Source organism: Octopus sinensis, linkage group LG7 (assembly GCF_006345805.1).
Source record: "Octopus sinensis linkage group LG7, ASM634580v1, whole genome shotgun sequence".
NCBI classification, from domain to species: domain Eukaryota; kingdom Metazoa; phylum Mollusca; class Cephalopoda; order Octopoda; family Octopodidae; genus Octopus; species Octopus sinensis.
In genome coordinates this window covers 43,757,261-43,779,760 of record NC_043003.1, presented here as the reverse complement: position 1 = coordinate 43,779,760, position 22,500 = coordinate 43,757,261, and the positions used below count along the sequence as shown (strand labels likewise).

Below are 22,500 nucleotides of genomic sequence, written 5' to 3'. Positions count from 1 at the left end.
GCAATATGCCGCGAAATATATAGGTGAAAATGGAGGTGAAATGCTGAAGAGAAGAGAAAAGAAGACCTTCTTGAAATGAGAATGCATGGACATTTTGAAAGGAATACATAGGACGTTAGCGATAATACAGCATTGTGGGCATGGCTTGAGTGAGGTGATTTGAAGCGTACCCCGGAATGCCTGATCATTGCTGTACAAGACCAGGCTCTCGCTACCAAGTCAGTGAAGTATAACATCTATAAAACTTCTGACACCAAGAAATGCAGATTCAGTGGAAAGAGTGTGGAAAATGTGACCCACTTTGTAAGTGGATGTGAGAACCCTGCATGAAAAGGATACAAATGCCGCCTCGATAATTTGTGTGTACCTTTATTGGCTCTTATGCCGTAAATACCAATATGAACTAACAGAAAACTGGTATGATCATGTTCCAAGGAAAGTTCTGCAGCCGGATGGAAAATTAACGATACTATGGGACTATGACTTTCATGCGGATCATGTAATCGAACAATGTCGGCCGCATATTGTGATATTGAACAAGAGAGAAAAAGACTGTCAGATCATTGATGTAGCCATACCAAATAACATGAATGTCGTAAAGAGGTTGAAAAAAAATCACCAAGTACTTCGAATTGAAAGTGGAAATGGCAAGACTATGGAATTCGGGAGTAAATATATATATATACTAGTGGTGATCGGAGCGTTGAGCTCAATCTCACTGAAACATCAAGACTTCTGAAGACAACTGGAAATCCCATGCAAGACTGATGTCTTGCGAAACGCAGGCTTATTGGGCACATTGCAAAGTATCATCTCTCTGAGTTCCTTGTTGTGACTTAACAGATAACTGTCTGAGGTCTTTGTTGTGACTTTACAGATAACTAAAGACTCCGGTGCATTATAACCCACACCGTTTTACAAATAAATACTAATAACAACAACATGATTTATGATGGTTGTATAGCAGAACAATTAATCAAAAGATTCAATGGGCAGAAATATGACGTCAGGCACAATAATAGTAGGTCCACAGAACTCACCGAATACCCTGTATCAAACGGTTGCGATTTTGAAAAAGACTTGAAAATGCATATTCTCAGAATATGCAACACTTTCAGTATTCAAAATGCACGAGGAGAAATGTATTTACGGGTTATTAACATCACGCCCTGGACGAATTTCATCACATTTATGCAGTAAATAATCTTCTTGGGGTTTATATGGAAGATTTCTTCAGGACGATATTCAAAACCACAATTTGTCACACAAATCTTGATACATCATATCAAGTTGAGAATACTGAGAATGTACAGACATTGCTTTTACAGCAGTAGAATGAGACGAACAGTGGTTGACTGAGAAAAGAATATTTTGATTCTTCACCCATTTTCCTATATAAAGTCTAAAAGTGAGTCTTGATCATACCTTATCAGTGTAGTGTACTGGTTGCACTGTAAACATAAGCCTAGTTCCTACCAGAATCACTCTATTCTCTAACCAAAATACGATGAAAAACCATTTCTTGTCTTCCGTAATCATTTTTAACACAAACCCACCCTTCCAAACGAATACCCTACCCCTCTCTTGCAACCCTACATCCTCACGCCACCTTTAACTACAAAAGCATATACGCATATGACTTGTATACTGGGGTGGACATTTATGACAACCTATTCAGGGACTTTTACTCAGATCGACTAAATATGCTTTTCGTTGGGCCTGATCTTAAACTTTAAGGAAACGTATCTGTGATCATAATCACCACCCGCTCTACAGATACTAAATGTATCAGCTAATCTTCGAAATGTTTGTAGCTGAACGATACCTTTATATACAGTAAGGGGAGCAAAATTTAAGATATTATCTAATGTTCGATAATCATTAGCACTCTTGCTCCAACTGTTCCAATAATTTCCCAATTCGACAGATTTATTGATTAATATATTTTCAATGATCGTCTGTCTTGAAGGATTGTAAGAAATCAATGAAAAATATGTCGGCGTTCTCTCTTTGAGCTGGGTTTTCACGGTCTCAGTAATGGTTGAGACCTGCATATGGTAGCGTCCATTAATATAAGAAACAATCTTGGTAAATTGTTAATATAACCTATAAAAACGCCACTTTAGAGTTAAGTTTCTGATATGTGTTCAAGATCCGGGTAGATATAATACTAAGAAAGATACGTTAAAACGATATGTACCTCGTGAAATCGGGAAGACTAACCCTCACATTTGCTTCGCTCCAAATAGTGTTAAGTTAAGTAAGATTCAGTGATTCTTGTGATCCAAATACCTGATAGTGTCTAAATGTAGTTTCGTTTTATACTTCAGATTTCTCTTTTATACTTGTGGATTATATTTATATAACGATTTCCAATATCAGTTATTTTTGTATCTTTGTCATCTTGACGGATACAAGTCGCTTAAAGCAGAAGACAAAAGCACATATTTTCACAGTATATCTTCTGTTTTCTCTTTACCATTTTTTTTTCACGGAGATGTACTTGCATAACAAGTGACCTGATCTGAGATCGTGTGCTGGAACGAAAACAATTGCAGCGTGGAAGGTGTTTATAAGCCATTCAAGAAACACACAAAAACCGTTAGATTCACTTCGAAATTTAAATTTAAGTTGTCAAAATAGATGCAGCACTAATTATTTTTCAGTGAACAGGTCGCGGTCTCAAAGCGACGAAAATATTTTGTCAAATTAGATTTAAATGCTGAAGTGAATCTAACAGTTTTCGTGTGTTTCTTAAATGGCTTATAAACACCTTCCACGTTGCAATTATTTTTCTTTTCATTATTATGATAGAGTTGAAATATTCTCGGGATTCTATTTTGATTTGCATAGTGTCAGAAGAAAGTGCCAAACTTCTCTACTCCAAACTCTTTGAGTTAACATTGTGAGTATACTTAAACCTTAACTATTTTACATTCTAGTGTGCATGTTTCATTTTCACAATGTTACAATGACCGTGTGTTCATTGTAACACGAGAAAAACGGAAATCCAATTCTCAACATGTTCAAAGCTGTAAACAGATGCCGAGCTGTCAATCGTAGAGAAATAAGTCATTAAGAAGCATTACACAGGTGTTTCATAGAAATAGTGTTGCTTTGTTATTAAATTCATTATTCGATGTATATTTCCGAAACCTCTGGGCAGTACCTTCTTTCTTCTCCGATGCTTTCAGTGTTAAATCCTAATATGATTTTCAATCTGATGGTACTCATTTGTAATATAGTGCGCATTCTGTCATAAAATAATGATCCTTTAAATCCAGCTATTGAGAGAATATTCTACTTAATGTATAAAACAAAGGAAGTTTTGAAGAAACTTTTGTCAAATAATTGTTTTTCTCTTTCACAAATTACACATATAAAAGACAACCTCTCCAGGGACTAGATCATCCAAACCTGATGTAGCATATGTGTGTGTGTTGTTAAGCCTATATAAGCATACAAATGCTTATATAAATGTTTATTTGTTTGTATGTATGTCTGTGTGTCTGATTATGTCTGTGTGTATGTGTGTGTGTTCACACCCAACTGACAGTAGCCGTTTGCTCTATATGTATGTATATATGTATGTATGTATGAATGTATGTATGTATGTATGTATGTATGTATGTATGTATGTATGTATGTATGTACGTGTGTGTGTATGTATGTATGTGTATTGCCACTAAAGTTTGCTTAATTACAGTATAGAGTAGTTCCAAAAAGCTTAAGTTACGTCATGGTTTGAATGTATGACAAGCCACGATTCTTCTGTTTCTTTGGTACAGCATTTGCATTACTTTGGTTTTTTTTTTTACATACAAGCCTAATCCATATGTAATATCATCCTATTTATCCAAAATATCAAATATGTAAAATTAGTTAAACTATCAAAATTCGCAACAAAAATATAATTAGCAAATCTCAGAGAAGCAGTCATGTCATGATAACCTATTCGTTCTCCACCACTGTCACAACACACAAACACACACACACACAAACACAAACACACACGCAGACAAAAACATGCACTCACAAACAAGCACGTACAGACACACACAAACAGACATACACACAAACAAATGAACGTTTACATAAGCATATGTATGTGTATATAGGTTTAACAAATTTAGGTAGACAATAGAGCGAAATGGAAATTACTAGATTAATAACAGTGAATGATTAAAAAGAAGGAGAAGTCTTTGAGGCTTCAGCCGGAATAATTTCTTCACAAAGTAAGATATTTCGAAAAAGAAATAAGAGGAGAAAAAGAAGAAATAGGAGAAACAGGACGAAAAAAACGTGTTTTATGCCAAGTCTGTTGAAGAAAACCAATATGTTTTTTTCGTTTCTTTACTGTGTTTCACTTACTGAATTACTCTTCATTTTCGGCAATTACTTTTGAAAGTTTAATCGATCAGATCAACTATTATTTAATTTTGAAATTTATTTCATTGCTGTATCTATGCCGAAACACTAAGTTACAGGGATGCAATCAGACAAACGCTGGTTGACAATCCGTGCAAGACAGAAATACCATGCGGACTACGCACACAGACTTACCCACTGAAACCCACCTATATATATATAAATATAAATATCAGTCTATGTATATGTATCTCTCTCTCTCTCTATATATATATATATATATATATATATATATATATGTGTGTGTGGGGGGGGGAGGCGCGATGGCCTAGAGGGCAGCGGACTCGCCTGTCGTAGTATCGCGGTTTCAAATCCCAGACCGAGCGTTGTGAGTGATTATTGAGTGAAAACACTTAAAGCTCCACGAGGCTCCGACAGGGTGGGGGGTGATCTCTGCTGTACTCTTTCGCCACAACTTTCTCTTATTCTTTCTTCTATTGGCCTGCTCGCTTAGCCATCGGTATGGGGTCATTTGAAGGTTAAAACAATGCGAAGCGCATTGTGACCAGCGATGTGCAGCAACATCTTAAAGCCTGGCCAGTCACGGTGATCATGGTGATATATATATATATATGATATATAATATATATATATAGTATATAATATATAATATTATATTATATATAATATATATAATGTATAATATATATATAGAGAGAGAGTGAGATAGATATACATTGATATGTATATACACACACACACATATATAAATACGTACATATACGAATATATGTGAGTGTACGTATGTCTATGTATGCCTGGATGCATTAATTCTATAATCTTAGTTGTATAATGTCCTTCTCGCGAGGTTTGTTTAATATATCCTGTAACCTTCTCATCATCAAATCTGATGACGTACATTCCAGTCATATGAAATCAATGTTGCAATTTCTGAAATGGCAGGAAATATTATCCATGTGTTTATTGAAATTGTTTCGTTCATCCTATAGATTTTCAAAGCTATGAGCTGTCTATATGCCAGTGTTTTAACTGATTTCAAGTAGGTGAGGAAATTATGAGTTAGCAGACTTTTAATGTAGGAAATATTTATTTATTGTTTATTAAATGTCAACGTTGTTTAGATTTATATGATGGGCTGTTGAACTCTGATTATATCTAAGTTAGTTCTGAACAAAGGAGGTTTCATTGGAAGCATTAGTAGCTGGGAGATAGTAACATATACAACAACTGAAGTGGTGTATATTTGTGTTACATTAAGTTGAAATAAAGAGAGACATTTCGTTTGCCAAAGTTGGGGATGTTGATTCAACTTGTAAATGTAAGGTAGATAAATAAATATATATGGGTGAAAAGACTGGTAGAAACATGTTCGTTCAAAGGAAACGTAAACACGTTGCAATTGCAAATAGGTTGCTAGAAAAGAGGCTGAGTGTTGTATGGATGCTACGACTTCAGAGTGTGTAATACAAGAGGAAATTGATATACATGTGTGCTAGTATAAACAAGCGTTTTACTTCGTCTAATCATCATCTATAAACAGATATATAAAATATTCGCTTAAATCTCAGGTATAGGTTTCCCTGTCTCTCTCTCCTCATCCCGTACCTCCTCTCTCTCTCATTCTCTCTGGATATATAATATATCTTTATGTATATATGTAAGCATATACATGGGTATATAGTATATTTGAGCATGTTTTAATACATATAATTAAATTCACATACAATCACACACTCAAAACACATATACAGCGAAAGAGAGAGAGAGAGCGAGAGCGCAAGAGAACTTCTACGGATATATTGATTTCAAATTGTGGCGAGAGCCCAGCAAGTTTTGGGGAGATATCAAGACGATTATATCGACACTAGTAATCAACCGGCACTTATTTTATCGACCTCTTAATAAGGATGAAAGGCAAAATCGACTTCGGCGGAGTATCCAGATTTGACGGGTCATTTTAGAAAACGCTGGATATGCTGGATAATTAACTTGAGAGACAAGGGCCGGCGTGAATATGCTTTTCTCCGATAGACCAATACAGCAGTTGCCCAACCTTATCTGAAGCTGTAGGTGATGTTTAAACATGTACAAAACAGAGAAAGCTCATTTATTGCTTCGCTAATTTGTGCAAACGGAAGAGAAATAATATAAGAAAAATGTGAAAGATTTGCCAGTGTCATGTATCTCAGTACAATAAGCGTGTACTGAATACTGTTAAACAAAAATTCTTATGTTAGCCTTGAGAACCAATTAGTTTTTACCAATTCACTACTAACTAAGCTTTTTCTTTTGTTTGTTTTCAATAGGATTGGTACTCAGTTACTTCATTATTCACTATATATTTCTGCATGTTTAAGGACAAACCTCCAATACTATCACCTCCTGATTCTTAATTTATTGATTATATTCTCTCTCCATCCGAAAACCTTTTACTGTTGAATAACCTTCATAACTTCATCATACGTTTAGTTACCATATCCATCATAGCGAAATATTTTGCGTGTTTTTACAGAATTAAATGTTGTTACACCAAAGTATTTGTGAATTTTTATTTTGCCTCGTTGGTTAAATACGTTCGTAGCATCCTACTATCAAAACAACTTGCCCTGATTGTATTTTTCATAAATCTACGTGTACAATAAATACTGTGTTGTGTTGATTAATGTGCTGAAATCGTGAGCTGAAGAAGGAGACTAACATTCGTGTTTCTTTCTTCATTCACCTGCTCTCTGCTCTTTTGTTTCTACTTGACCGTATTTCCACCCCCATAAACCGCCCCCAAAAATAAATATGCATTTCCATATATATGCAAGGCCAACACAGGTAGAATGTAAAGTGGTGTAGTACTGTAGATTACTTTATACTCTGAATTTGTTTATCCACGGAAAAAAGAAAATTATTAAGCCGTTGGTGATAAATAACGTCAATCTTTTATCAACAATATATTCTCTTTCAGTAGTTTCGGAATCTACCATGACAATCATTGTGTTACATGCTAAAAAGTACTTGACCTGCTTGAAAAGCACACACACACACACACACACACACACACCGCACGCACTCACACACATACACACACATACGTGTGTGTGGGGTTGTGTGGTATGTGCTAGGTAAAATATAGTTAATAATGAAATGATGAGATCTGTAAGCATCTGTGTTATTATTTCTACTTGTCTGTTGGATCATTTCACTGGATCCCTTTCTCGCGTAAAACTTAAAACAGCAGATTTCGATGAGTGACTACTGTATCTCAGAAACTCTTATGCTAGCAGATCAAGTTTCCTATCCAGTACTGTTATTACATAGATCTCAATACGAGATTTAAAAGAATATACTGTGAATAAGGTCACTGCTGTGTTTTGCCAGGCGGTTATTCAGCACCGAGGAAGTGAAATAACCCAGAAACCATTGGTCTGCTGGTAATACCAACGGCTAGGAGTCAGTGGTCTTAGTAACAGTATGCACCCCTCATTCTACCTCCACCCGCCTCCATCTATAAGATGAAAAGCAGAAAAAAGAAGTTTATCTGGGGTCAAAAAGTACGACCACATTCCTCGTCAGGACTACCATGTGATGTTGGCAAATAAACTTTATATACATACGTACACACACGCAAACACACACATGCACACACACATACACACACACATACATATATATATATGTGTATATATATATATATATACACATACATATACATACATATATAAGCAACAAGGATATCAAGAGGCAATGCAGTACGATTGTTTCAAGTAACTCCATCTAATTGAACAATACACTCATTACATTAATTTAAGTACAGAGTAATACTCAGCTGCATAGAGACATAGAATTTAATTTAATTACATTCTATGTTTTTATGCAACTGAGGATTGCTCTGCATTTAAATTGCTGTAATGATTGCATTGTTCAATTAAATGGAGTTGCTTGAAACGATCGTAATGCATTAACTCTGTATGCCATTTTGATTGCTTATTTTGCTTTTAATCACCTTATTTTCACATTGTATGGATAATACCGTACTAAATTCTGGTGCCTCGACTTACGTATCGTATTCATCTGAATATAAATTTTTCGTGAACTCCTATATATAGTTAGAGTGTTGTTTAGTAACACCGTTCCATGAAGTCAAATGTGAATTTCAGGGACCCGTAATTTTTATGCTCATTATCTAAGTCAGGAGAAAATTTAATCAAATCTCTGGTCAAGACATCGTCTCAGCACATTCTCACGCTTACAGATAGATGAAAATTCAATGTGTTTCAGCGCAAAGTAAAACTGTATTAGCTCTAGGCTTCTCAGTATAAACAATGACACCCATCGTCACTGTCAGATATGTTCATCAGTGGAAAGATTGATTACTCGCGGCAGTATGAAACAATCGCTTTTATTATATTTTCTCCATGTCGACAAAAATAATTGGCCTTGTGTCTCCTCTAAACAAATCATTAAAATTAATGTCAGACTTCAGAGTTCGCTTGCAGGGAAAAAGGTAATCATCTTCTCCAAATATTTCTTACATAATTAATTTTTCACAACACGCTCGAGTCCGGATTTCTATAACAGATGGACACACACACACAAACACACAGAGACACACAAACACACAGACACACACACACACACACATACACACACACGGAAGCAGAAAAATACACACATATCTACAGACACAAATACATAAAGAGAAAAGAACGTAGAAGCACGTCTACTTTACAAACACTGAACAGGAGAGGGAAAGAGTATATATATACATATATATACATATATATATATTATATATATATATATAGAGAGGAGAGAGAGAGAGAGAGAGAGAGGGACATATATATTTGTATGCATGTATGTATTTATGTATGTGTGCGCATCTGTGTTTGTGTATGATGTACGTATATCTTCATATCTATACGTCTTTCTTTATATATATATATATATATATACTTACATACATGCATATATGTCTACATATATACTTACATAAATATCATGTGTATTAATATAGAAAGGAGAATTATAAATTATAGAGGTGGAAGGCTCTTTCCTGGTAGAATCCTTCCAGATCGTTTACCTTCTGAGTTCAAGTCGGGCCTCTGCCGGCTTCGGTGTCGATATAGTAAAATACCAATCACGTACTAATATTGATGTAATAGACATAATCAACCCCTCCAAATAAGTTGCTATAAACTCAGCAGCAGAATTATAACCTATGCGCCATGGAAATCAGGCGTCTAGCATTATTAGGCCAAGCGTTAGAGTGTCTCTGCTTGTATTATCCTATATGTATATGTGTTTGTGTGTGTCTTTGTACTTGTTAGGGAATGTGACTGTGCTTGTGTGGTTGCGTGTGCGTGTGTATGTATAAGTGTATACGCTCATGTATGTCATAAAATAATAATAGATGTTGTTTGGTAGGCTCGTTCGTTCTAGCTTGATGCCTGCAATCCCATTTCACATCATATAGATGGAAGAGGGCGGAGTTAGAATTAAATGTGCAACACGAGTGCACAGTCTTGACTCGGTGTCGCCAGGAGGAGAAGAGGGTAAATGATATAGAATTTATAGCAGGATTGATACAAATAAGAAATTAGGTCATTTAATTCTATTGATATACATTTCATTATTTTCTAGAAGCAAAATGAAATTTAATAAGGGTTGAAGTATAAGTAATGTAGGTATGCAATATTTAGCGATATCTTCCATTGTAGCGAAAGTACTTTCCCATTTACCCGCCATATGAAGGTGACATTCTTGTACACACAGTCACGCACACACACACACACACACACACACACATACACACAAACGAATGCACACATACATACACAACACAAACACTATGCACATCAACGTGTAAGGCGCCAATGTTAGCAAGACACGATAACACAAAAAACAAAACAATGAAGTGATAATATGTGTGGAGGATACTGCATATATTTAAAAACCAAGTTGAGTTCACACTGCTGACCCGACTCTGGAATTCGTTCCATCTATGACGTAGATAGTAAAACATAAAGCAAGTGAGGTTTAATAGTTACGGCAGCTTCTTCTATAGAATTTTAGTGATATGTTCATACAGTACATCATAACATATAATCCACCATCTTCAGGTGAATTTTAATCAGGTAAGATGTCAAGCAAGTGAAGTTTCACACATCGAAGATGATGTCGGTTATATAAGTGGTATTGAAAAAAAAAATTGACATTGATCGGAAAATCAAGCGTGGCTTGAACGGACGTGCGAGAAGAATAGAGAATCAAAAGGCAATATCATTTAAATTCACTTATATAAATCAGTTTATGGTTAATGTCTGTGCTGAACGTACAGGAATTACACATATGCTGCAGACTCTAGTTCAGCTTTAAGATCATTAGAACCGAGCAAATATTTTGTCGGTTAAGTGAGATGCAAAGAAACAAGCCTCGGGGCAGCAGAAAACCATAAAACTGTCAACAACTTTTCTACTGTCCAACTTAAGTACAACAGGCGCCCACGTATCTAAACTCAAAATCAAAGATACACATATATATACAGACATATTCAAGTACACTCACACTCACACACACACATCTCCTTACCCATATATATGCATATATGTATATATAAGTATATGTATATGTACATATGTAGATATATATATAATATATATATATATATAAATATATACCTATATCTGTATATATATACATGTACCTATGTATATACACATGTATGTATGTGTATATATATATATACATACATATATATATGTATGTATATATGCGTGTATATGTGTATATGTGTATGTATATATATATATATATATATATATATATGTGTGTGTGTGTGTGTGTGTGTATGTATGTATATATATATATATATGTATATATATATATGAAGAACGGAGAATAATGTGAGATAGATAGATAGTTATATAGTCAGATAGGCAGGCATACAAACTGAAAGACTGACGAACAATGAATCGCGGCCTTACTGATCAGCAGGTGAGGCCATATTAATATATGAAAGTGTTTTATTAATATTTTTAGCTCACCAAAAGATATTTTTGACAGCGCAACACAAACAACTATCACATACACGAGTGGGAAGCCGATTTTCGAAAGAAAGATATGTTTATTCAGTGTGGGGGATATTGGGATCAATAAGGAAAGTTCTTTTTAATCTTGTTTGATGTGTATCTGAAAATGGTTATGTATGTTACCTAGGTAGTCACCTTGCTCCTCAGACACATACGTACGCAACACACTCATACGTATGAATGCATAAAATAGATGCATACATGCATACTTCCATTGGTGTGTGTGTCAGGTGATGTGCATGTCAAGAGAAAGAAAGTGAGGGCGAGAGGGAGAGACCGAGCAAGTGTGGAAGAACATATAAATGAAAGCCGACAAATGAAGGGAAATTTCAACGATGAAACGCGTAAAAATAGTGCAACATAATTAGCCAAATCCATATTTACATACATGCATACGTACATTTAAGCATACATGTATATACGTACACGGAAACACACACACACACACACACACAAATATATATATATATGTGTATGTGTGTAAGCGTGTGTGCAAGTGAGTGTTTGTGAGTACTCACACACACACACACCCACACACAATGTTATACATACAATTGTCCAGCTAATCTTATTCATTGTTTCCCACTCACACATATTCGTACATGAGTGCAGTGCGTGGCTTGGTGCATAGGATATTCAGCATACGATCGAAAGATTGTGATTTCAATCCCCGGTGGTGCGTTATATCCTACAATATGACATTGTGTTTCACATTGCTGCATTGTACTCAGTTGGCGAACATGAGCTGTACCTGGAATGCAATGAGGTATCATTGTCACATTCTGTGACACGCTGAATCTCGCTGAGAACTATGTTAGGAGCGCCAGAGTCTGTGAAATTCTAGCCACTTGCAAGTTAATTTCACTAGCAGCATGTTCAGTTGATCGGATCAACGTGAGCACCCGTCGCCGTAATAGAGAGATTGCCAGTTCACTAATATAAATATGTGCTGATATCGTTGATTGTATATTAATAAATGGATGCATATACGTAATTTTTCAAGATAAATCCATTAGGATTTTGAGAAATATGTTCCTGCATGAGTGTTTGTATCTATATTTGTGGTTGTATGTGTGTCCCTGTGTCAGTATGTGCTTGCGCGCGCGTGTTCGTTTGTGCCTGTGTTTGCGTCCGTGTGTTTGGCTCTGTGTGTGTGTGTGTATGTGTGTGTGTGTGTGTTTGTGTGTGTGTGTGCGTGTGTTTGTGTGTGTGTGTGTGTTGTGTGTGTGTGTGCGCGCGCGTGTTTGCAGAATATCAGCACTTGTTCGAGTTGAATGCTGAATTAACCTATCCAGAAATGTTTACGGGTTTCATAGAAGACTCTTGGAATTATTTTTAAAAATTGCAAAGTATTAAATTGTAAGCAACCTTGCTTATAATAAAGAGTACAATTGATAGTAGCTAATATCAATAGTGTTTCATATTTTAAGTGAGAAAATGATATAAAGCTAATCTAATTATATTAAAAAACAAAACATGTGTAAGTAAATGCGAACATAAAAATTTGAGAATTTTATCGAAACAGGTGTAAATTCTTCAACAAATCCTTGAATTTTTCATATACTTTGAATCATGTCTTAGTATAGGGAACGAAACCACTCATAGAAATAAGACATTATTGCTACTTGAGAAAACAGGATGTTCAGAAATAACATAGGAGATTTCTGTAAATACAATGCATGCAGTGCTAAGGTAATTATTTTCGCAGTTGTGATGTTTCTCAGGTTGTATGATGTTAGAATTGAAATCATTATAGACTTGTTAACACTAAGAATTGTCATGTCTTCAGCTATACATACCCAGTGTTATTGGTTTTGCCTACAAGGGCGTAAATAATGAGATCATGGGAATTCCAACATTTGTACACCCTACATAAGATAGGGTATTAATAAAGCAGTATTCCTCAAGGTGCAGGCCAACAATGTGTCTGTACATATATATATATATATATATATATATATATATATATATATATATATATTTCACTGGATGTTATTGATTGTTGTGCCAAATTTCGGTGTTCTAACAGAGGAAGTTATCTAAATCAATAGGTACGTATTTTGGCATGAGAAGTCTTGGTATAATTGTATCCTATCCTTTGATGTACCAGGGGAAATTAGTATTATTGGTAACATATAGCATAAGATTCTTAACTAGTTTCCATTGCACTTTTAATAGACATACGTTTTCTGACACCATCGGTTTCGTTACAATGCATTCGCAGTTATTCAATCGAAGTTTGAAAATGAATGATAAGTTTACCATTGACAATTAAATAGGGAACTTATTCATTATTCAGTGCAAACCTATGGTATAGAACAACTGGTTATAATTAAAGAAATATTGATCCACTCTTGTGGCATTGGGTATAATTTCCTGCTATTCATCATCATCGTATATACATACATACATACATACATACATACATACACATATGTATGCATGTATATATATATATATATATATATATATATATATATATATATATATATATATGCATATATATAACTGTATATAGAAAGAGAAAGAGAGAGCGAGAGAGACAAAGAGAGAGAACATAAGAGACATATATATATAGCCAGAGAGATAGATAAATAGATAGATAAATAGATAGATAGATAGATAGATAGATAGATAGATAGATAGATAGATAATATAGATAGATAGATAGATAGATAGATAGATAGATAGACAGACGCACACAAACGCGTGAGCGTATCTATATACTCATATTAATATATACATATATATGTTTGTGTGTTTGTATGGGGGTGATGGCGCACATGTGTAAATGTGTGTATGTCAGTGCTTTGCATGCTCATATTATATGGGGGCAATGTTTGTATCTATGTACGTATATATTTATTTTCGTGTGTGTTTAATGTTGCGAAAGCTTGTACAAAAATCTCTATCCTTTTCCCGTTCGTCCATTTTGCACGTAGTTTTGACCCATTCCCCCGCCTCTATAACTGTGCTGAAACTGTGATTCTTTTACAATACTACCCATCTTCTTACACCTCATTGAAAGCTTTCGTATGTTGATCCTCTCTACATTTCTCTCTCATATTTTCGCTACATTTCAATGTATCTCCCTTTTACTCTTTCCCTCACAGTGGATATCTCTATTCTTATCGCTTTTTTTTTCTCTCTCTCCACATGTTCTGTTATTCTTCCTCCAACTAGCATTAATTTTATCTGTATTTTAGCGTGCATTCCAGCTCAGATTATTTCGAATGAGTCGAAAGTCTAGTATTCCTGACTAAGGGAATTAGATGTCTTCGAGAACGTTTCTCCACCCCGAAGTTTATTTAACATGATTTCAGAAGCAAAAACTCGTTATAAATTTCTGATAAACGATAATACATTTCAACAAAGGACCATCGATTTCTAATATTGGCACATGTCACTCACTCAGATGGAAGTTTTTAGGCGATTGATCTGAGACTATATTATTTTATTGATCTTGAAGAAGTGGAAGGTAAAAATTAACATTGTTAAGTTACAAGACAATAAGGGTGAGCTAAGTAATGGAAAACAATGTAAAATTACAGTCTGTGCATTTCAAAAAGAAATAATGACGAGGATGTCTCTGTAGTATCTATTAATATAAACATAGCACTAAATCCAATATCGTATTGAATTCTCGGAGGATTATAATAGAACGAACACTCCATTATGTAGATGATACAAAATACATTGAGCTTGGAACTTTGCCAAAGCAAAATATACAATGGTGAAATATAGAAAAATATAGAATATACTTAACAACGCGAGGCATTTTGTTTTTTTAACTTGTTCTATGATTCTACGATACTGCAATAAGGGGAAAATTTACGAAATTAGCTTTGCAATCACTATGTCCTGAGTATGATCACACTTCGTGACTCTGCGGATAGTGCCATTTCGGTTTTCTTAGTTACCCTGTTCTATATCAGTGAAATAGGCAACGCCGAAATTGCATGGAAGGCCATTGTGGGGGTAGCATCCATAAACCAACAGCTCAGCACTGTCAAATTTTGCTATTATAATCCTGACCCAGAATTATATAAAAAGAGTATGTGTATCTGAGTTATACTTAGCTACTTATATGCTAATACAATAATTTTGGTAGTTCTGTTGATCGATTGAAAAACTGAAAACTCATGATTGGAAAATCTCTCAGATATCTATTTATGCATATTCCCCAAATATAATGGTTTCAAATTCTAGAACTGAGACAGCAGGTTTTGAGAGGAAGTCCACAATAGTTGACTGGTATTTATTTTATTAACTCTGAGAGTCAAAGTCGACTTCAACAGAATTTGAACGTAAAGCAGGAAGAAAGGCTGTTAAGCATTTTAACCAGGCGTGATAACGGTTCTGCCAGCGCGCCACTTTTCACCTCAACAATTATAATAACTACTATAAAATAAAAGCAACATCACCATCACATCTTATATTACAACAGCTACACACACAGTTTTAGAATAATGATAAAAGTTTCTGAATCACAGCATAGCGTATATTGTATAAGAGGCTCGTGGTAAGTATCTGTAAGTGATACTCAAATTATTAATAGAAAATTTCTTCATTTTCAAATATATGCAGTAATCCAGAAGACAATCTTTCTGAAACAACACAAAACTACCACATAATATTCCTAGATAACGCCGAGACAATGACAAAATAAAATTAACTATGCACAGTGCACTAAATTTGATTCCGAAGATTACGTGTACCACTTTTAAAAATATACAAAAATGTAACTGTATATTATACAATTTACTATACTGCCTATGAAATACTTTGGTACGATGTAAAAACAGACTGATTACCACCACATTCAAATAATTCCACTTAAAGCATTTAGCGCAAATAATTTTAAATAATTGAGCGGAAACGCGATTTTCAAAGTCCTAAATGTTAAAGACTTTCGACTCTATAGTCGTACGAAGGAGAAACGATTCGAAATTTCCCTAAACGAGATAAATTTAAATGAATTACAATGGATTTGTACTGTAATCATCACTGCACCATTTTGGAACTTTATTATTTAGACATATTCCTTTTTTGTCACTATCGCATACCTGTGTAAAGATTTTGACTTGCCTTAGAATATTATTTTCTACTCTAAGCTTGGGGAGGTTACCAGTTTAGTAGAGCTTAATTTATCGACCCCGAGAGGATGAAAGTCAAAGTCAACGTCGGCGGAATTTGAACTCAGAACTTAAAGACAGACGAAATACTGCCAAGCATTTCGCCCGGTGTGCTAAAGTTTCTACCAGCTAACTGCTTTGCTTGCATTAAGTCACTATATGAAAAACGCTCGTATTTCGCTTTCAAATCTCACTATTTTCGAGCCTGCGAACAGTTTTAGATTGAAGGAAAGAACACAAAAACCATGTGCTTTTATATATACCAAAATTGAAGATATATCATAGAAACATATGTGTGTATGTTTGTTTATGTGTACGTATGCACATAAATATGTGTGTATATACGTACGTGATATATATATATATATATATATATATATATATATATATATGCGTACGTGCTAACATGTACAGTTACATACATCCATTAATACGCAAATACACACATAGGCATCGATATACATACATTCTTGAATAATATGCAGGTTGGCAGCTTGTGTATTACATGCGGAAGCAATTCAATGCGACATTCTTGCTCATGTGACAAATGATTCAATCTCAATATATACGTTCGCACATCACCGTATCAAATATTGTGATTTTAGTTAAAACTGTTCTTTATGGGAATAGTAAATAAATATCAATAATAAAAGAGATAGTTAAGGAATCCTGTACTTACCTGTACCACTCCAGGCCTTTATAGTAATGTCTGTCAAAGAAATGCGGTTCCGGTCCAGTGCCTTTCATGTCAGGATGTAACCTGAGATATTCCAGTAATGCGCGGGTACCACATTTCTTAACTCCAATTATTATTGCTTGCGGAAGTTTTTTGGTAGCGTTCTGTCGAATTCTTTGTATATGTAAAGGTCTTCCATCATTGTAAATACCTTTCCTCTCACCAACCACTTCTCCATCACCAACACCGTTGCCACCACCACCATCAATATCATGACTATCATTGCTATTATTTCTGTTATTACTTTTGTTATTGTTATTATTTTCCATAATATATCCCGTATTGTATGTATTCGCCTCCTTATTTAGATTATCATCGTCGTCGTTGTAGTTTCTATTGTTTTTGCTGTTCTTAATGCTGTCTTTATTGTTTCGGTTGATTTTTTGGTTTGACAATAAATCATTTGACTGTGACAAAATGGTGCCATCATACCGCTGATAGACCGCTCTGTCACTGTCCACACTTCTGTCGTCCCGATGTTGCTGCACCATTCTTCTCTCTCTGGTCTTGTTAACCAAGTTCTCCGAGTAGTCGGACCTCTTTTCTTCATTTGCTGACCAAGGAACTTGCCAATTACGAAAAGAATTATCGTTACGATTACTTCCAACAAATCTAACAGTGTTCTTGTATCTTTTGTTGCTGTTGTTTTTGTTGTTGGTATTGTTCTTTTTATATTTGTAAACCTTGACGTTGTTGACGGTATCATCACTGTTCCTGACACCATCTGTGCGTAACCCATGGTGACCATTTTGCTTTTTAACTGCCATTGACGCCAAACGTCTTGGTGATTTCCTTTGTCTCCTCCCTGGGGCAGGTTGACCAGATGTGTGGCTTGGAGGTTTTGCAAATCGGAAAGGGATCACAGTAGATGTTTTGGGACGAATATTTCGGCTTTTAGAAACGCGTACGTGTACAGGTGCTACTACATTTAAGGATACCGGTACCGGAACAGTGTTTCGGCGTCGTTTGTTGGATCTGCCTTGCAATTGTTTTCCGCTGATCTTACGAAATGGAAAGACGTTGGAAAGATTGAGAAAAGAGGACAATTTAAACCTGGAGTCAATCGGTCGCTGGAATTCTCTAGCAATAACCACATCGTTTAGCCTGTCTGTTTCTATAACGGCAAGTGACCCACCCGACAGTGTAACAAGTGTGTTGCAATTGGCAGTTACAAATGCATAGAGAAGAACGCATGTGAATGTACAAACGCAAAACAGGAAGAGCAACAATTTTCTGGCGAACTGAAGAAACTTCTTTGATGAGACAAAATGTTTTGGTCGATATATGTGATAGTCTTGCTGATGCTGGCTGTGTTGTTCTGATTGCAGCTGTTTATATGGCTGCGGGTGGTGATGTGAATATTGGTGTGGCTGATTGTTACGGGAGAATGGTTGGTTAAAAGACTTCACAACGGACGAGCATTCGTAAACAATACGCTCCATCCACCTGCCCTTAAACAGCTGGACAGTTCTCTATTTGCAGAGTCCATCGCTCATTGCTGGACGTTTGCTGGCTTCACGGCCAAGGAGACTAATAAAACTGCGTGTTGGTTGCTTGGGAAACTGCAATATGCAAAAGAGGTTTGTGAGCGCTTGAACAAATTAAGCAAAACATAAACAACACGTACTGAAACTCACTCTCACTCGCATACATGTACGTATAGACATTATAAAACATGCACGCAAACACACGCACACACACACACACACACACATACGCACAATCACACACGCACACACACAGAGGCATGTACGTATGTAGGTGGGCGTAAATGTAGGTATATGCGTGTTTAAATATTCATTCTCGTCTTCTTTAACACACACACACATACAAATATTCACCGACGCGCACGCATGCACACGCATACATACACACATATATACTCCGATGTCACAGTGTTTAAATATATTCATGTATGTTAGGAGATAAACTGTAGTTTAGGAAAATGAAAGAATGTAAAACGAAAGGGAAGCCAGATAGAAGTGATCTGAAGTTTGTGAATGAATTACGGAGAAATTGAAAAGAATCTTCTAAAAATTATATAATATATATATATATATATATATATATATATATATATATATATATATATATATAGGAATAGGGATCAAATAAACACAACGCGAAATAGGAAAAGTTAAAACCAGGAAGAGAAGAAGAAATAAGATCAAGGAAATAACAAACAAGAATTACGAAAATAAAAGAAAACCTCAAAAGAAAATGTAAAAGATAGTAAGCAGGATGAACGAAATACTTTTCAGGAGATAAAAATGGTGTAAAAGGTGGAGATAAAAGACACCGTTTGAATGCAGATTTGAAAATAATGATGTATGTAAAGTAAAGAATAAAAGAGTGCACCAAGGAAGAAATCACACACACACACATACACACACACACACCCACACACACACACCCACACACACACACCACACACACACACACATACAGACACACGCGCGCAAACACATACACACATACATCTATATATGTATAAATGTATATATGTATATATAAGCGTATATGTGTATGTATATAGATGTATATATATACATATTTATATATGCAATGTATATATGTTGTATATAGTATATATATATATATATAGTGCATATATATAGATATATATATATATTATATAGATATATTATATATAGATATATACATACATATATAATGATATATATATATATATATATATAGATATATATATATAATATATATATATATTATGCTATAATATATAATATAGATAATATATATATATAATATATATATATATACATATATATGTATATATATATATATATATAATATATATTATATATATATTATATAGATTTATATACATGCATGAACACAGAAACGCACATATATTTATGTATACATATGAGTGTGGGGTGGGTTGTTATGTGGTGCGCGTGTATTTTTTTGTGTGTATGTGTGTGTTTGCAATGTATACGTAAATACGTAGAAGAAATAAATAGGCATGTAGATAGACAGATAAATATATATATATATAATATAGGAAGCGAGAAAGGGGGAAACAAGAATCTGAAATAATTTATTGTAAAAGAAAATAGAAATATTTTTTTGAAAAAAAACCCATGAGACACGCTCCCACACACACAAATATACACTCTCTCGTGCGCGCATACAATCATGCATACGTATATATGAGCATATACACACACATACATACATTAACTACATATACTTATAGTTACACATTCATTTATACATGTATGCATACATCCATGCATGCATACATGCATACATAAATACATACAGGTATGCATGCATATATACATACATACATACATACATACATCGACAAAGAAAGTGAGTGATCGTAAAACGCCTTGATAGTGGCTAGGAAGTGGAGAGATGCGGTTTATCAATGAAGGTATTGCAAATGTAAACCGCATCCATCAAACAGAAGTGTGCGTTATAACAGCTATAGAAAAATAAACAAGAACAAAAATAAAGACAAAAATGACAGGTCAAAACACACGTCATCACATACTTTAGAGTAATCACTCAGAAAACATTACGATATATGTTGCAGGATTGAGCGTATTAGACTGCGGTATAGCGCCCCGGCTTTTCACACCGTGATTTCAAATCCGGCCGAGGTCAACATCGCTTCATTAAGGGCCGTTTCATTAAGGGCCGCTTCATTAAGTACTGGGCAAGTGTTCGGAGTCGAAGAATTTCACAACACCCTTCTACTTGCTATACATAATTTAAACACAACTAGGAGAAGTAGTAGTAGTAGTAGTAGCAACGTTTATGTAATTGTTGATAACAGTATAGTATTGCATAATTGTAAAGGAAACTCATTAATTTTTCTTGGCATGCCAGTGTTGTGTATCAGAAGAATGCTTACATGGAAGTCATTGACCTTGTGTATACGTATGCATATAGATATGCCTCTATGTTTTATGATATATATATATGTGTATTTATGTATATGTATATATACGTATATATATATATATATATATATATATATGTATACATATACATACATATATGCATGCATGTACATTTGTATACATGTGGGTATGTTCGTGTGTAAGTAGATATTATACGTGTATGTATTCGTGTTTGTATGATTTTTTTATCTTTTACTTGTTTCAATTATTTGGCTACGGCCATTCTGGAGCAACGCTTACAAGGGTTTTAGATGAACAAATACACACTTGTACTTATCCTTGAAGTGTAATAGTTATTAAAGCGGCATCTCAATGATCGGAACGTAATCAAAAGGTCACCGGTTGTCAAGTTGGTGTGGTTGGGCAAACACGAGCGCAAATATGCTCAAGCACACACAATCCGGTTGACAGACACACATATGACGGGCTTCCACACAGTTTCCATCTAACAAATTCTCTCACAAAGCATTGGCCGTCCCAGACGGCACTTGCTTTTCGAAGGTACTGGGCAGTAGGACTGAACACGAAAGCGACGTAGTTGCAAGGCGATTTTCTTAACAACACATACGCACAGAAACATCACTTTAGTCCCAGGCCAGATTTGCACGCGAAAAACCTATGGTCAAAAGCATTCCAACAGTGACAAGCCTGCACTTTTCTCGGTTCAGAAAATTCAGGACTACATTATCGAATGCTTCCAATAGTAAAAACAAAAAATGGTTTGCGATTTGTGGGAAAGAAAATGGGTTGCGATTTGAAGATCTTTTCCTAAAAAGTTGAGCTAATACATTCAGAGGCCTTTAAATGCTCGAGATTTTAATTTGTTTCCTACGGGGTATATTCAAATAAACTTTAGTTGTTTCCTAGAAGTGTTCATACATATACATACAGAGTATGTAAATAATGTATATCTATGTGAACGTGGAAGAGTTTAACGTTGTATATATATATATATATATATATAATAAAATAAATAAAAGCCTAGCCAGGCTCATGGGCCCGGTTTCTCGGTTTCTACGGCGTATGTATTCCCAAGCTGGACGGGACGCCAGTCCATCGCAGCTTTATTCCTTATTGCCAGGTGAGTGGACTGGAGCAACGTGAAATGAAGTGGTTTGCTCAAGAACACAACGCGTCGCTCGGTCCAGGAATCGAAACCACAATCTTACGATCATGATGCTAACAGCCTAACCGCTAAGCTACGCGCCTCCACACACACACACACA

At 35.1% G+C, this 22,500-nt stretch overlaps 1 protein-coding gene across 5 annotated transcripts in view; it reads right to left on the bottom strand.

The window, feature by feature from the left end:
• Nucleotides 1-22,500, bottom strand: part of LOC115214137 (putative uncharacterized protein DDB_G0277255) — a 222,536-nt gene that overhangs the window by 191,771 nt on the left and 8,265 nt on the right. For 3 of the 5 annotated variants that reach the window (XM_029783199.2, XM_036504728.1, XM_036504726.1), the window contains exon 2: nt 17,283-18,901. In XM_029783199.2, the coding sequence (XP_029639059.1) occupies nt 17,283-18,781 (1,499 nt within the window). In that variant the 5' untranslated portion in view covers nt 18,782-18,901. Of the gene's footprint in view, nt 1-17,282; nt 18,902-20,862; nt 20,983-22,500 lie in introns of those variants that run through there. The other 2 variants (XM_036504727.1, XM_036504729.1) reach the window with 2 other exon arrangements.